This window comes from Vidua chalybeata, chromosome 4 (assembly GCF_026979565.1).
Source record: "Vidua chalybeata isolate OUT-0048 chromosome 4, bVidCha1 merged haplotype, whole genome shotgun sequence".
NCBI classification, from domain to species: domain Eukaryota; kingdom Metazoa; phylum Chordata; class Aves; order Passeriformes; family Viduidae; genus Vidua; species Vidua chalybeata.
In genome coordinates, this window is record NC_071533.1 from 44,672,477 (window position 1) to 44,688,073 (window position 15,597).

The 15,597-nt window shown below is 35.9% G+C and overlaps 1 protein-coding gene and 1 long non-coding RNA gene across 15 annotated transcripts in view; one reads left to right on the top strand and one right to left on the bottom strand.

Annotated features, from left to right (window-relative positions):
* NEK1 (NIMA related kinase 1) overlaps window positions 1-9,142 on the top strand; it is a 42,812-nt gene extending 33,670 nt beyond the window's left edge. For all 14 annotated transcript variants that reach the window (XM_053940347.1, XM_053940333.1, XM_053940339.1 and 11 more), the window contains 9 exons: window positions 182-367; window positions 950-1,070; window positions 1,276-1,358; window positions 2,274-2,491; window positions 3,058-3,212; window positions 4,102-4,313; window positions 6,453-6,586; window positions 6,860-6,992; window positions 8,964-9,142. In XM_053940347.1, coding sequence (XP_053796322.1) covers window positions 182-367; window positions 950-1,070; window positions 1,276-1,358; window positions 2,274-2,491; window positions 3,058-3,212; window positions 4,102-4,313; window positions 6,453-6,586; window positions 6,860-6,992; window positions 8,964-8,977 — 1,256 coding nt within the window. In that variant the 3' untranslated portion in view covers window positions 8,978-9,142. The remainder of the gene's footprint in view (window positions 1-181; window positions 368-949; window positions 1,071-1,275; window positions 1,359-2,273; window positions 2,492-3,057; window positions 3,213-4,101; window positions 4,314-6,452; window positions 6,587-6,859; window positions 6,993-8,963) is intronic.
* Window positions 9,143-9,983: 841 nt separating this feature from the next.
* LOC128786757 (uncharacterized) lies at window positions 9,984-12,159 on the bottom strand. The gene is made up of 2 exons (XR_008430465.1): window positions 11,962-12,159; window positions 9,984-10,185 (listed from the first exon to the last, which is right to left on the bottom strand). It is a non-coding gene; the product is annotated as an uncharacterized LOC128786757 (long non-coding RNA).
* Between the last annotated feature and the right edge of the window lie 3,438 nt (window positions 12,160-15,597).

Sequence of the window (15,597 nt, forward strand, 5' to 3'; positions counted from 1 at the left end):
GAAATTAAGATTTTAATATTTCTACCTTTCTTCTTTATATAGTTGTACTAAAAGCATGCAATTTTTTTTCTGTTTTCCTTTTAAGAAACAAAAATTCGTAATTTACCTTATTAGCCACATTGTAGTTTATTATCCAAATATGGTGAAGCACTGTTTAAATAATAGAATCATTTTCTGTTAGGTACTGCAGAGCTTCTTGAAGGAGATCATCAGTCTTCATCAGAGGAGAAAGAAGAGAAGGCTTTTTCTCCTGTTGGAGCTCAGTCTGCAGTACCAGTTGGTGTTACAAAGCCTGTCATGACTGTACCAGAAGAATCTCAAAGAATTGGACCCACCCTGGTACAGAGCAAACCTATTATGCTGGATGGTAACTCATTTCATCAATAATTCTACTTAAAATCTGTTTATTGAATGCAATAAGTGAAGTAACAATCCTGTATACTTTTCTATCTTCCCATAAGTAATGTGCAGTTTTTTATTAACACATTTTAGGTAGGACCAGGTGCTTTCTATGCCTGTGTTGTTATCTGATTCAGTAATGTATTTAGTAGATTTCCAGAAACATTTTGTGTGTGCTTGTAGAAAATTTTAGAGTACAAATAGAATTTTAAAGTGCTTCAAATTTTTTCGTGTTAGTTTGGTGGTGTTTTGGTTTGTTTCTCCCCATCAGTTGTGCTGGAATCTTTTCTCCTGTATGATACCAGCATCCTTTTGATCTCTGGGGGCATGTTACTGAGGTTTTTAGTAGACATCATTCATTGGAGCTTTAAGATACTCTTCTGGTATCAGAAAAAAAACAAAACTTGAGCTCTGGGATTACAAAACTTCTGCTGTTTCTGCAAAATTATTTAAGCTGAAGGATTTAAGTGTAATCTTAAAATGTATACTACCCCATCTTTTTGCTTGATTGGAATTAATTTTTAATAAGGTAAATGACTATTTATTTTAGAGCCTGATGATTTGGAAGCAGAGGTGCTGGAAGAAACGGAAGATAAAATGCACCAGAGTAAGGAAAATAAGGAGTTTCCTAGCACTGTTAATGAAGTGTGGGTACAAGAGAAAGAGGATGCGTAAGTACTCTCTTCTGACCTCTCTCTCTCCAGTTTAAACAACTGAGCCTTAACTGAGGTTTTTTTTGGACATGTCAGTTAAAATCACACTTAGCTAAAGCTTCATTGCTTGCTGATGTGTTAGTTTTACTGCACTTGATGACTTCAATAGGCTAATGACCATTTTTTACATGGCATTTCCCCTTGATGTGATGTGCTATAATAGGGCACAACATGACAGAATAAACGAGGCAGCTTTGGAGAAAGAAGGGCTCAACAAGGTGCAACCACAAAAGGAAGCTCCAGCAGGTCAGTGCAAGTCTCATGTTCCATGGCTTGGCAGCATAGGGTGCTTAAGCCATCCCTTCTCACTTCATTAACCCCAAAAAAGCAAGTTTTTATTTGCTTCTTCAGTTCTTATGTCTAAAAAGGAAATTTCTAATGGATTAGGAAGACAAATTGTGGGTATTATGTTTGCCACTTTGGAGGAAAACATGTTATGAGAAAGCTACACCGTGTATAGATCAACAGGACAGTGGCCCATACATCAGAACGTCAACTTTCTGAATGTTACAGCTTTTTCACATGACTATTTAGGATGTTATGAGATCTGATTATTTACTTAATAGAAGTATTGCTTTGTTTATATACATCTCAAATTAATACTGAGCTGCAGCTCAATGTTATAAGTGGCTGCTAATGACAATCTTTTATCTTTATTCCATAGAAGAATTGCTTGTTCTTGGAGGTCTGGGAAGTAACTTTAGAAAAAACATTGTCAATACTGTCAAGTATCATTGGTGATATTCTTGCATCTAGTTAAGGGTGGCTTAAGCAAACTGGATGGGTTTTCCCCCTGTTTGGGCAAATTATATTGCGTTAACTTCAAAGAGATCTAGTATAAGGTGATAAGCAACAGGTAAAAATGGATGACACCATATCAGACATGGACTGGATAATGAGAAAACAGAAGGCCTGAGAAGAGAACAGGCTATAGCTGAGGGTTGTATATTCTCCAAAAGTTAAAATGGGAAAAATTCGCATTGTAATTGTATTTAATAAAATAATCAAAAATATTTTAATACTTTCAAAGTGCTATCTACTTTTCCCTCTAATTGTATAACAGAAATTAGTTAGGTATATTCACAGTAGTTACCTTTTCCTTAAGTATCTTGGGGTTTTAATCTGGTTAGATTTGTAACAGACTTTCTTTTACCACATCAGAAACTTGTTCCAGTGACTGTCAGCAAGCTGAACCCTTATTCCAGAGGGTAATACAGCCCACACCTGTACCAACAACCTCACCAGTTCTGTCAGCTCAGTCTTCACAGGAAGAGTCTTTTGTACCTCGTTCAAGTTCCATATCACCAGCAAAAAATAAAGGCAAAAGTTCATTGTTGATTGGACTTTCTACAGGACTTTTTGATGCAAATGACCCAAAGGCAAGTTTAAATAATGAATAAGAAATAATTTCTTGTTCTGTAGTATTATTCTTACTTTCTCATTGAAGCTGAAGGAGGCCAGAACAGATGGCACAATTCGTTCAGCAGGTGTTTGTATTTATCAAGCCATGTCTGCCCTGTAGTTCAACTGCACTGTGCTCATGGTATCAGCAAGTCTCATGCAGCAGTGAAAGTATCTGGATTCACCATTTAGCATTCTATGTTCCAGGTGTTTTTGGAGGAATTCCACTCTTTCTCAGAGACATTACTGAGGGAGTTCATGAAGACATTCCTAACTTGTCCTATCTGCTTTCTCCCTTTTGTGCAGTCTTTTAGAATTATCACTACCTTGCCATCATAAGCAATCACTGAACAGGGCATCAAAGATATCTTATCATTTCTGCCAACCAAGTGATTTTTTTTTTCCTGTAAGATTTAATCTACTAGCACAGCTTCTGGTTGTGAAGCAGGAAACCTGAAGAACAGTGAAATCTCATTTTAAAGTATTTTGTAAACTCAAAACTCTTTAATGTTGTTACCAAGCAGGCTTTCTATTGCCTTTGTAGATGTTGAGAACATGTTCACTCCCAGATCTTTACAAACTGTACAGAACTTTAGTTGATGTTCCCAGTGTAGCGGACATGCAGGATCAACATAATCTTGAAACAGATGATACGGAAGATGAGCAAGCCAAAGAAGGACCCTCTGACTCTGAGGACATGTGAGTGTATCAAGTTTATAAAGTGTTTTAACAGGCATCTTAGTTCAAGAATATTTCTGGTTAGACACTAACTGTTATACACACTATACCAGCATGGAGTTTTTGCCCATATTTTAAAAATTTTGTATTGAATCACCATTTAAATCTTTAAATCACCACTTTAAATCTTGTTCCAGAGAATTGAGAAGCTAATGGGATACACTGCATACAATAGCTGTCTAAATTTCCTTCCCAAAATCTATTCAAGGTGTTATTCTGTCTGATGTCTGCAACTTGCAATTTGCTCAAGCAACTCAAAGTTGATTGCTATTGCTCTTCTAGAAAAAAAAAATTCTCGAATATTTCCTTTCTTTCTATGTTCTGGGAATCATGCTCACTTATCTCCTCTACTGTTTAATTAGAGTGTACTTCAAGTTCCCCAGATTCTTTCAGGGGCTTCAAAATCTGACCCTGGAATTAATTATTCCCCACAGCTTTGATAGTCTGGTGTATTTAGTCTGATTAGATCTAGATCTCTTTTTTTGCTCAAGACATTTTTATCTGGATTGAAAATGTTATATTTGCCAGGGTTCTATAATAGTGCACAAATACAAGAATTTTGAAATTCCCTTACTAATAAAGTTGAATTGAGGACTTAATATCTTTTTATGAGACTGTGGGATATCTGTTTATTCCCTGTGTGTTGCATGATACAATGGTATCAATGCTGTAGTAATATTGGACCGAGGTCACAAATAGCTGGGGGAGGAGGGTGGAGGGTGTCTCTTTTTTTTTTCCACTCCATCTAGACTGGCTTTTCAATTTGCTGCTCACAAAAGAAATGAGCTCTTTCTAGAGGGTTTTTCTTGCAAAGTATTAATTATATAAACTTTATATCACATTCCTTTAGTATGTTTGGAGAGACAGATACAGATTTGCAGGAGCTCCGGGATTCAATGGAACAGTTGCTTAGGGAGCAGCCTAGTGAGGAACTGAGTGAAGAAGAGGAGTCTACTTTAAAGGCTAATGCCATGGAATGCATAACAAATGGTACTGAGCTGGATGAAGGAGATGAAAATAACCCCAGCAGTGAAAGTGCTCTTAATGAAGAATGGCAGTCAGGTATAATTTCTGTTATATGTGTTTTATAAGTTATTTATTCATGTTAAAAATTCAGATACATATTTTTTTACAGATTTTTTTAGCTTCATTAGCTTATAACAAAGTAAAGCTCTAATTGATAATTTATATACATAAGTTATAAAAAATCAGATAATATTCAGACTTTCTGAATGTTAAGGTCAACATCTAAGCAACATTCCATGTTGCAAATTAAAGCTTGGCTGTTTGTTGAGTAGTGATGGTAAGTGCCTTTTTCTCTAAATTGTCTAAAACTTGGCTTCAAGGAAGATCAAAGACAGAATGCATTGTATGTCTTGAATAATTCATGGCTGTAAGTGTGAAAAAGAAATAGCAATTGACAGGACTGGAGTATCTGGGATTCAGTTTAAGTTACAGATAAGTAATTTAACAGGCAATCAGAAGGAACATGAAATTGTTCACCTTGTCCTTAGCCAAAATTAGGTATTAATGCAGTCAGACTAAAAGTGAGACAGATTAATTACTGCTTTTAGCATTTTGCATTAGCTATGCACAACTTCCTGAAGTCTCATTTCTGTATTTTAAATTCTTGTGGAAATACAAGTATTTTACTCTTGCTGTAAAATTAAGTGCAACTAGAAATATAGTTGTGAAAAGATACAGAAAATCAGTAACTCATCTAAAACAAAGCTTTTGTGTAATTTTTATTGAAGAAAATTTTCAACAAATCAAACATCCAATAACACATTCCAATCATTATTTTAAGGTAAAATAAACTTTGTTGATGTCTTTAATTTTGTGGCAGTGCTGATGTTACACACTGATAACACGCAATACTATTTGTGTCTGTGATTCTGCTGTTGTTGCAAATGCTAGTGTTTAATACCAGTGTCCTACCTTCTAGATATTCCATAAGAATTTCAAGTTTCCCTGTTGGGGCAGGGAGGAAGGCAGGCCAGCCTTCAAAAGAGTAACAGATAGAACTTGAGACAAAATCTGCTCAAGATCTAGATGTTAAATAGAGGATTAGAAATAACCTAATGGGTTTTTAACCCATATACAACTTTTCTTTTTGTTTTATTGATACTTTCTTATTGATTTGACTGTTGATACTTGAATGAAGGATGTGATTTGGTCAGGACTATACCTTACACTAGTTATATATAAGAATTGTAAGTAGTACTACATCATGAAGTTTGTGATTTACCAGGTAATAGTATTTAATATTTGATATTATACACTCTGAAATCTATGAAGTTTTTGCCTGGTAGACAAGTTCTCTCCAAATTTATATATACTTATATATATAAGTATATATTATACATATAAGTGTGTATATATATATATATATATATATACACACTTATATGTATAATATATACTTATTTAAGAAAGTATTTTTTCCTGCATTTTACAGTGGAATTTTACATAGGGATTCTGTCTTGTATTTTTTAAAACATCCTTTTTTTGTTATATTTACCTCATGTTTTACCACTACAAACCTATTTTCAAGGTTTCTGAAGCCTATAAGCAAAATTATCTTGATTTCTCTCCTGTATCTTATCTCACCACTTGGCATACTTAATTCACTACACAAAGGAGATGCACTTATAAAAGAACAAGGAGCTCTGTAGCTAAGTTAGTACTGTGCTTTTTAGACTTTCTCCATGGAACAAGATGCATCTCAGGGCAGAAAGCAGTGGATGGGTAACATACATGTACTCATTTTTTGCTAGAAGACAGCTGCTTCATTAGGGAACTCCTTTCCCTTGTGTGGGACAGTCACCAAACCCTTCTTAAGTTTCACCTCAGAAATTTATAGAGTGGTGATATGGCACTTGACCTACTTTGCTAACTAAAATTCTGCTTTAAGACCATACCTTGTTTTCCTTCAGGCTGAATACCCCTATGGCTAATTGTCAGAGTGGGGATTTAGTAGGGATAGCTGGACATGTCCCATTTGGGATTCAGGATTTTTTTTCAAGAAAGGGACTATTCCTATTTTCTTGCACATTGTCAGAACATCTGCCAACATCATCCAGTGCTCCTGAGCTTACCTGTTTGGTTGCTTTTAAAGGATATTTGTTTTAGAGATTTAGAAACAACATTAAGAGTGTAGGAGAACTGAGGGGGTTTTACTGTTGTTTTCTTTCTTTCTAGATAATAGTGATGGAGAGATTGCCAGCGAATGTGAAGAATGTGATAGTATCTTCAGCCATTTAGAAGAGTTGAGATATAACCTGGAGCAGGAAATAGGCTTTGATAAATTAATTGAAGTTTATGAGAAAATAAAGGTTTGTGGAATAAGCTCAAGTGGAAATATTTGAAGCAACAAGCACCTAGGACTGTTTGCTATTAACTAAGTACTTTGTATGACTAGAGTAAAAGGTTTTTTCTATAGTCTTTTAATCTGTTTTGGCACACTAAAATATTATCAGAGAAAGTGCCTGGCGAGTGGATTAAAGAGAAAAACTTACGGTTTAACCATGAATTGCATTTAATAGATTTGAACTATTTAATGTTCTACCTATTTTAATTTTGGCAACATGGTTTGTTCTTCCCACTAGGCTATACTTGAAGATGAAGATGAAAATATTGATGTTTGTTCAACCATAGTTCAGTCTGTTCTTGGAAATGAACACAAGCACCTGTATGCCAAAATACTTCATCTGGTAATGGCAGATGGAGCCTACCAAGAAGGTAATCTCAATGTATCCTGGCAATTATGGCTTGTCTTATGTTCTTTCTTGGTCATATACAATATAGGTTCTAATATACTTTTAAAACATCATAATATCACAGAGTTTAGAACATGTGCTTTGGTATATTGATTGACTAAATTAATTAAAATTTTCCACAAAGGTTTTTTTTTTATTCCTGCAACAAAATGTGGCAAACTTTGCTGACCACTCTGATTTAACAGAATTTGCATGTACAGTCAACTGTAACAATAATTGGCCTACAAAAGCTACAGTATAATTATTTAATTTCTGTAAAACAGTTTCACAGATGGGGAAAGAAAATCCAGCACAAAACTAGCAGAATCAAAAGCAATTTTATCTTAAGAATGAATGAACTTTCAGCTAAAATAATACTATGCTTTCTATAATGTTACTTTTAATAAGTTGCACCATCACTCATTTTCTGAAAATTTCATGGAGCTCTTTGTCCTATAATTAGTATTTTTCAGAAGACCTTGATGTATATGTACCATCCATCTTATTTGGTGTCTCACTAACACATGACAATAATTTGTTTGTTTGCTGGAGCCTTACCCAGCTTAGCACAGGTTACAAGGCAGATGGATGTTGCTCCATCTTTCAGAGTCATGTTTATGAAAAACCACACAGACCACCATCAGTGAGGGAATGCTTTTGGTTTTTTTCATTTCTCTCATGTCAAAAATTTAACTGCAGTTACATATTTTTAGATTTCTAATGGTTGAAGTCTTCACTGGAGAGGGGAAAAATAAGGAATCGAAGATTTTAATTAGTTTTACAGAAATCAGAAGCATCACATTTAGAAGTATGTGCAATGACCACCATTTAATGCTTTTCAATTTTCAAAAAAATATTCTAATGCATGTTAACCATTATGTACTTTCTGCATCTTTTAAATTCTTTTATGAATGCGTTGCATTAGTAGTGCAAGGTCAAGTAAGTGTACGGCTTTCTATGACTTTTATATGTAAATATTTGGGGGGCTGTCTTAAAACTAGTTAGAAAAACATAATAGGTTTTTTTTTAATTCTAATCCAAATTATGTTTTCCTGATTTTATTTTTTTCTACTGATATAGAACTGCTAGGTAAGAACAATCATTTCCATGTTGTTTTCATGCTGTGTTAGAGAAGTGTGACAGAGAAATGTCTGAAAAATACTTTTCAGGCACAATTTCTTGATTTAATGACAGATTTTGAAATATGCACCGTAGTAGTCAATTTTTCAAGTGTCCAAAAGACTGGCAATGTAAAATAACAAGAAAATGGTTACTATGGTGTTACCATTTTCTTTTGCTTGCTACTCTGCTTTAAGGATAGTTTAAAACTAGTACTAAAAGGCTTAAATGAAAATTTGCTGAAATGTTGGCATATAAATGATAAGCTGTTGTCTGAGTGAATCCTATTAAAATGAGCTGACTTTCATCTGGCAAAATGCTGATTAACAAGTGGCTATTTTTATTAGATTCAGTTGTAATTATGTATTTTACAAATCTGTGGTAGCATCCAAAAATGATAAGAAAAAGTAATTCTATAAATTTCAGACACTTGAATTAAAAAGTGCTATGCTAATAGGGGTGAAGAGAGGACAAGTGACAGACAGAAGGATCTTCATGAGCTTCTGTCTCAAAAGCCTTATACTCTTCAAATAAGAAATGTTGGGAGAAAATCTCTGTTGCTCTTTCTAAGAGGATTGTTCTAACTAAAGCAGGCCACTTGAGGTGCAACTATCTTAAATTCACTAATCCAAGATGACACAATGTTCAATATTTGTGTGTAGCGCTTTAAGGCAGCTTTGGTCATGCTCACCTCATTGGTGACAGACTTAGTATATTCTTGTGTTATTGCTTACTGAATTGTGGTTTCTAGATTGTTTTGTAACCCTAGCTTGACTTGTGTCTAAGTGTGTCTCTCCTTTTCACACTGTCTCTCCCCCTCTTCTACTTTGTACAGGTAATGATGAATAAACCTGACTCAGGAGATTCCTTAGTGCTTACTACATACCAGTGTCTGAAGTCCGCACAGCTGAACAAGTTGTAGTGGAGAATGTAACATGGGGCAGGAGAGGCAAGACTTCAAAAAAGAATGTTGATTGTATGAAAAAGAGAAAAAACATGCCTTTTAAACTGAGATACCTTTAGAGTTCTCTTGTGTGGATGTGCATAGGTGTTCCTTAAATATTAGGTGCCCAAAATTTTAAGAAACCCACACCAACCAACTAACAACAACAAAAACCAACAAAACCCAAAAAAATTAACAAACCAAACAAAAAAACCCCAAACCTGTAACCTCTCAAATTTCAAAAGAAACAGAGAAAGAAATACCTCTATATGTTCTCATACAAAACTGAGACCTGTAATTAAATTAGAATTTCTGCCATATGAACATATAGCTGGTATGGTTGAACAGTTGGAAGCATTACTTTGTTGTGGAAGTACTCACATCTAGCTATTCACTTAAATACTTCAAGAAGCTTTTCTTTACACCTACACAAAGGAATTACTTTGTTTTTATTGACCCTCATGATTGTATTTTAATAGTATCTTAATCTTGTGATCCAGTTCAAGCATTTCACTTTTATTGTATTTTGAAGCTGAAGGCTTCTGTCATATCTGAAATATCTTGATGGTGTCATCATTGAAATGTCTGGGGCGGATGGGGGTTGGGACTGTAAAATCCATTTGAAGCTGGAATACTCTTTTTTCCAAAAATTTTCTTCTTATTTTTCTTCTTCTTCCCCTTTCCTATCCCCTTCCCAAAAATCCCAGTTGTTTACCTCTCTTGAATTTTGTAATCTGGTCAATGATGATGTACCACGCTGTTGAACTGAGAAGGGGAGGGGGTTTGCAGGTTGGCTTTGAAGTCTGAGTGTTCTAGTCATTGCTCCAGCAGCCACAGGGGAGAATGAAACATTGCAGCCACAAGCGCTGTGTAATACTTCACATCTTCTGGCTTCTGTTTTGTACAGCTTGGTTTCCACCACCCTACAGGGAAAACCAGGTTTCTTCTGACACACATTTCCTCATTCCTTGTGTTGAAGTAGTACTATACAGGGCAGACATTAGGGATTCTGTTGTTTTCCAGTCATCATCTCTGTGTCAGCTTTACTGGTTTATGCATTACAGTAAGTCTCTTGTTATGAATTTGATGAACTGTCAAACTTCCAAGTGCCCTACTGAAGAAAAACAGGTTTGGTTTCTTTTTTTTTCAGCTACAACCAGTCACAATCTAAAACTGTCAAAAGTTGCTTTTCCACAAAGTAAAAACAAGTATATATATATATATATATATATATATATATACATATATATATATATTATTTAAACTGTCAAAATATGTACATGATTTTTGTATAATTGCTTTATGGTGTCATTATTAAAATTTTGCCCACTGAAAAGCATTAAAATTTTTTAGACATATATCAAACTTACTCTAGTTCAGCAGTATCGTGGGAATCTGCGGTGAGAATAAAATTGTTAATAATAAGAATAAAAAATTGCCTTTAATAGATTATTCTTTATATTCTTAATACCTCTTACTTCATCTGGTGAGAAGCTATGATCAATTCTTGGAAACAGTGTTGATTCTGGGCTATGCTGCTTTTCTCATTCCCTTCCTTCTTTATTCCCTTTTTCTTAACTTCCCACAGTAAACTTTTTACCAGGTTTCTCATCCATTCCACTTTCTACTGCTGCATAATCTATTCAGAGAGATGATCCTCATGAGCTACATCACTCATGGCTTTTAGTAAATACACCCTAAAGACTCTATTAAATGATTCTGAATTATTTTTCTTTTCAGGTTTGATTTTTCAAATCATACCTGGCCCACCTTTTGGAGGAAGAGAGGACTCAAAATCTTTAGATTTAAGATAATATAGAATAACTGTATGGAAACAACAAAATACACAGCTGGTATATTCTGTCCTCTATGGTTTTGAATCCCTTTAAGATGATAGTCTTACTGAAGTTAAGGATTGGGCCATGTTCACTTCTTTTAAATTGAAATTGTATCATTATTGACGGTCTTCATTTCTTATGCAGTGTACCAGCTTGCTTCTGATGAGAAACATGGCATAAGCTGCAGACTGCAAGATTTACAAACAGAGCTTTTTACCAATTAACAATTTGAAAAACACATGTAGATTGTGGACAGCTTTTTAAGAATAATCTTCAAACTTGCCACTCAAGATTGAATATCCTTGAAATCCCTCAAAAGCTAACTTAAAACTGACACAGTAAATAAGTTTATCTGCAAAAGAAATACTTTCATCTGAAATGTTAAATCCATATTTAATGTATTCTATAATGACATTAAGGACAGTGTGGCTGCAAGTTAATGAATTGGTCTGTATGCATTTTATTGAAATTAGTTGAGCATTTGGCTTCTGTGCATATTACATTCACCTTGAAGAATTTTCTGTTGTTGTTCTAGTAGCAATTTGACATATGGAATGGTATTTTTCACACAAAACATATTCTGTGAACTATATAACACTGATGTCTCTGTCTTCAGACTTGCTTCTTGACCGTTGAAGCCAACTCTAAGTTCAGTTGAGGAATGTTTAAAAAAACCCAAAACAACCAGACAAGCAAAAAACCATCAGCAGAAGGGAGTAAGACCCCCAGCAGTGAGCTGGTTTGAGCTGAACAGGTACAGTACTCTACCCAAAGCACTGATGCCTAAAACCTTCTTTGAAGAACAGAGCCTGAACAGAGGCTTTTGCTCTTCAATTTGCTGAACTCTGCTCAGTGCATATTGGAAGTTACTACTAGAAGAAACTTCAGAAAAATGTGTTATCTGGTTGGGCAATGTGAACCAAAGCAGAGCACAGGTTTTTCTGTCGTCTGGTAAGTGAATGGCTGATTTAAATCAAGTTTCAGTCTACCACATTCCTAACAAGGCTCTTTGTGCTCTTGAGAAACCTGCATTATTTATTAATAATTCCTACCTCAGGTTTTACTGCTTCTCTGTCCCTCTTGCTCTCATGTGAGCATAAATGCTGTATGTTTAGTCAAACACGCATTCTCCACTCACTCGTTGTTGTAAAGGTTTAAAACTTTCCGAATTCGTTGGGAAGCAGGTTGCGGGTGCTGTGCGGGCCCTTGGCCGCCAGGTGGCAGCGCGCGGGCGCCGCGGCCCGCGCAGGTTCCAGCGCGGCGGGAAAGGTGCGGCCGCCTGAGGCTGGGGGTCCTGCGGAGGGAACACGGCGGGGCTGAGCCGGAACAGGAGTTCACAAGGCCCTGCGATTTATTTATTTCCTAGTACAGGACCATTTTCTGAAAATACTCATAAATACAATTCTTTGTCTGTTTATAAATCTTTACATTCTTTTTCCTGGAGGACAGGAGGATCATAGACTATCCTGAGTTGGAAGGGACCTACAAGGATCATAGAGCCGAACTCCTGGCCCTGAACAATCACACCATGTGCCTGAGAACATTGTCCAAACATTCCTTGAACTCTGGTCACTCTGTAACCACTTCCCTGGGGAGCCTGTTCCAGTGCCCAACCACCCTCTGGGTGAAGAAAGTTTCCCTAATATCCAATCTAAACCTCCCCTAACACAGTTTCATACCATTTCTTAGGGTCAATTTGAAAGCTAGAACTACACACAAACTTTTGGATTGCTTCCTTTTTTGACTTGCAGTTGGCAAGATGAATAACTGGAACTTAAACACTTGTCTAGCTTTTTCATCACCCATAGGCAAGGGGTCTCATTTGATTTAAAAAGAGCAGGCTTTAATTCCTCTTCCCCTCACGAGGAAGTTGTAACTGCAGTGAGGTCTCCCCTCAGTCTCCTTTTCTCCAGGCTGAGCAGACCAAGTGATCTCAGCTGTTCCTCATATGACTTCCCTTCACAGTCCTTCACCATCTTTGTAGCCCTGCTTTGGACACTTTCTAGTAGCTTTATGGTATGGTATGTCCAGTTTCCCCAAATGACTAGATGCAAATTTAAATAAAATAGAACACTTTTAGCACATGTGAAATGTATATTTGGGCTCGGAGTAATCTTTCTCTTTGCCAGAGGCTGGGGTAGAAGCATGCCCCTAACTAAATTACTGATTTGACTTCTGTCTCCACTAGAAGCACCACATCAAAGCTCAAATAAGACTACACTCTACATAATTTTATTAGCTGTGATAAACCAAAGATAAATATAGAAATTTAACTTTTCAATCCTTTTAAATGTTTTTCTTTTCAAATAACTGTGTGCTTTCTCAAGTCTTATTTTACCATTTGTTCATTCATGAACCATGCAGACTCAAATTTAGTGTGATATAGAAATCAGTGGTTACCATTCCTAAAGCATTTTTTTGCCATTTTTATCATAGCAGTTTAAATGGAGCAATTTGTATAGTTTAAGTAGTAGTTTTTAAACCCATAAAGAGCTTCCTGTAAATTAAATTTGTGTGTTAATGCAATTTGCACTTCAAATGCATTTCCAAATTGATATGTTTTCTGGCTGAACTGATGAGTTCATCAATTCAAATTGTAGCACTTAGAATGGTTGGCTTGTGCAAGAGTCTTAAAAACACTTCTTCATCAACTAAAGCCTTAATTGAGCTGCTTCCACAAAGATATATTAATTTGCAGTTACTTGTGAGACATGTATATATACATGTATGTGTTTGTGTATGTATATGTGTCTGAGGGTATATATGTATATGAGTTTGGCTGCTGCTCCTAAATTGCTCACCTTGAGCATCTCTGATGTGGTGCACTCTTCCAGATTTTATTTCCAAGACATTTTTAAACCAAGATGGGATTTAGCCAATTCCATTCACTCTCTTTTTAACAATACAGTTTAGAGAACTCACAGAGCCAAAGGCTTTCAGAAATTTTTCACATGAGCTGCACAACACAAGCCAAAACCATGGGCAGGCTGCAGAGTGGGAATACTCCAGTATTTGCTTAGTTTCAGGATGGCTGTGACAATTCTTTCCCAAGTCATCCCTGGGGCTGACTGTATCAAGTGTGAGGCTGGGGTGTTGTGTGATTCACTTCTGCTTGGCTGATGGATGTTCCCTTAGGGACTGTAGTCAGCCAGGAAAAAATTCAGTTCAGATTGAAATAGGACTGTGGTTTGAGCTGATGCAGACATGCTCTGAGGAGAACCAATAGGGTCTTTGACATTCCCTAACTTTTGCTGTATCCTGCACACAGTCCTGACAGTAATGTCTCCCCTAGGGGAAGGGATGAAGTATGCATTTTGGCTGTGTCCTTGATATAGAATAAAACTTCCCTAAATTCAAATTGTAGGCTAAAAGACTGTGGTTCTATCTCTCTTGAAAAATTTTAAATCTCAAGCAATACTTCAGGGATACCATATTTTCCTCCTATTGGCTTCCCCATCAGCAGTCAAATGATCTTATTGTTGTTTGTTTTATTGCTGCTACAACTATTGTGAGTGCTGTCAGAGAAGTTTTGCAAAACTAAGGTATGTAACCTTTTTCTGAAGGGATTTATTTGATGTGGATAGAGAAAGGACAGAAAACCTGAGGTGCATGAGCCACAACTTTTGTCTATTGTGGAGCTCTACTGACTTGAGGCCTGCTTAAAACTGCTTTTTATAAACTGCTATAGCTGTTATATTTTCTCTAAATTCTGTTTCTTCTTTTGTATGGAAGTGCTTAAAAAAGACCGGACATGACTGCCATGTTACTGCCATGGCCTAGCTGACACGGTGATACTCAGTCAAAGGCTGGAGTCGATGATCTCAATAGGTCTTTTCCAACCTCATTTATTCTGGGAATCTGTAACAATGTCTGATAAAGATGTGTGAAAGATAGAAATAAAATGCAATAATTTGCCATAATTATAGCACAATTTCATTGATCCTTTTCCACTGACATTAATTTTGATAACTTACATAGCCATTTGGAGTATTTTAGTTATCTTCTTTAAACATTGTAAGAGGATGCTAAAAGATTAAGTCTATGACAGTTGAGCTTCTCAACAGAGTATATTTGGACATAACATTGGACATACTTTGATGTCTTTTAATTATTAGAAATATGAGCATACTTTATTTTTTATACTCAGTAGTTTTTAGCCTTATTTAGTAGACCTATATTTATTGTTACATATATGAGAATTATATATTAATTATATATAAATATATATTATATATTTAGAATATAAAATATCCCTGATGTGATTGCCTTTGTTAACCAGGCAGTGGTACTGTAGTAACTATTTTGCTCAAATCCATAATGGGCAGACTTTCCACCACAACCCCCAGTATGTCCCTGTACATTATTATAGTGGAGTGTGGACAAGCACTGTTATAAGGCCTCCTTCCTCCCAGTAAAATTAAAGGAAGCTTGAGTCAGATCCCACTGTGATTTGCTAAGCTTCTCCTGTTCACCATAGTCTGTTCTTTCCCTCTGCTGATGATTATCAGGACCAGCAGAAGGAAATGTTCGCCCACCCTCATACTTAGGTACGAAGCAGAGCGTCATTGATTAAACTACTGAGAAGATGGGTGTGAGCCAAGGCACCAGACTCTGAGCTGCAGTTGGTGAGGATATGAACACGTCTTCCATTCTGCTTATTCTGCCACAGTGAACACAATCTCCATCAG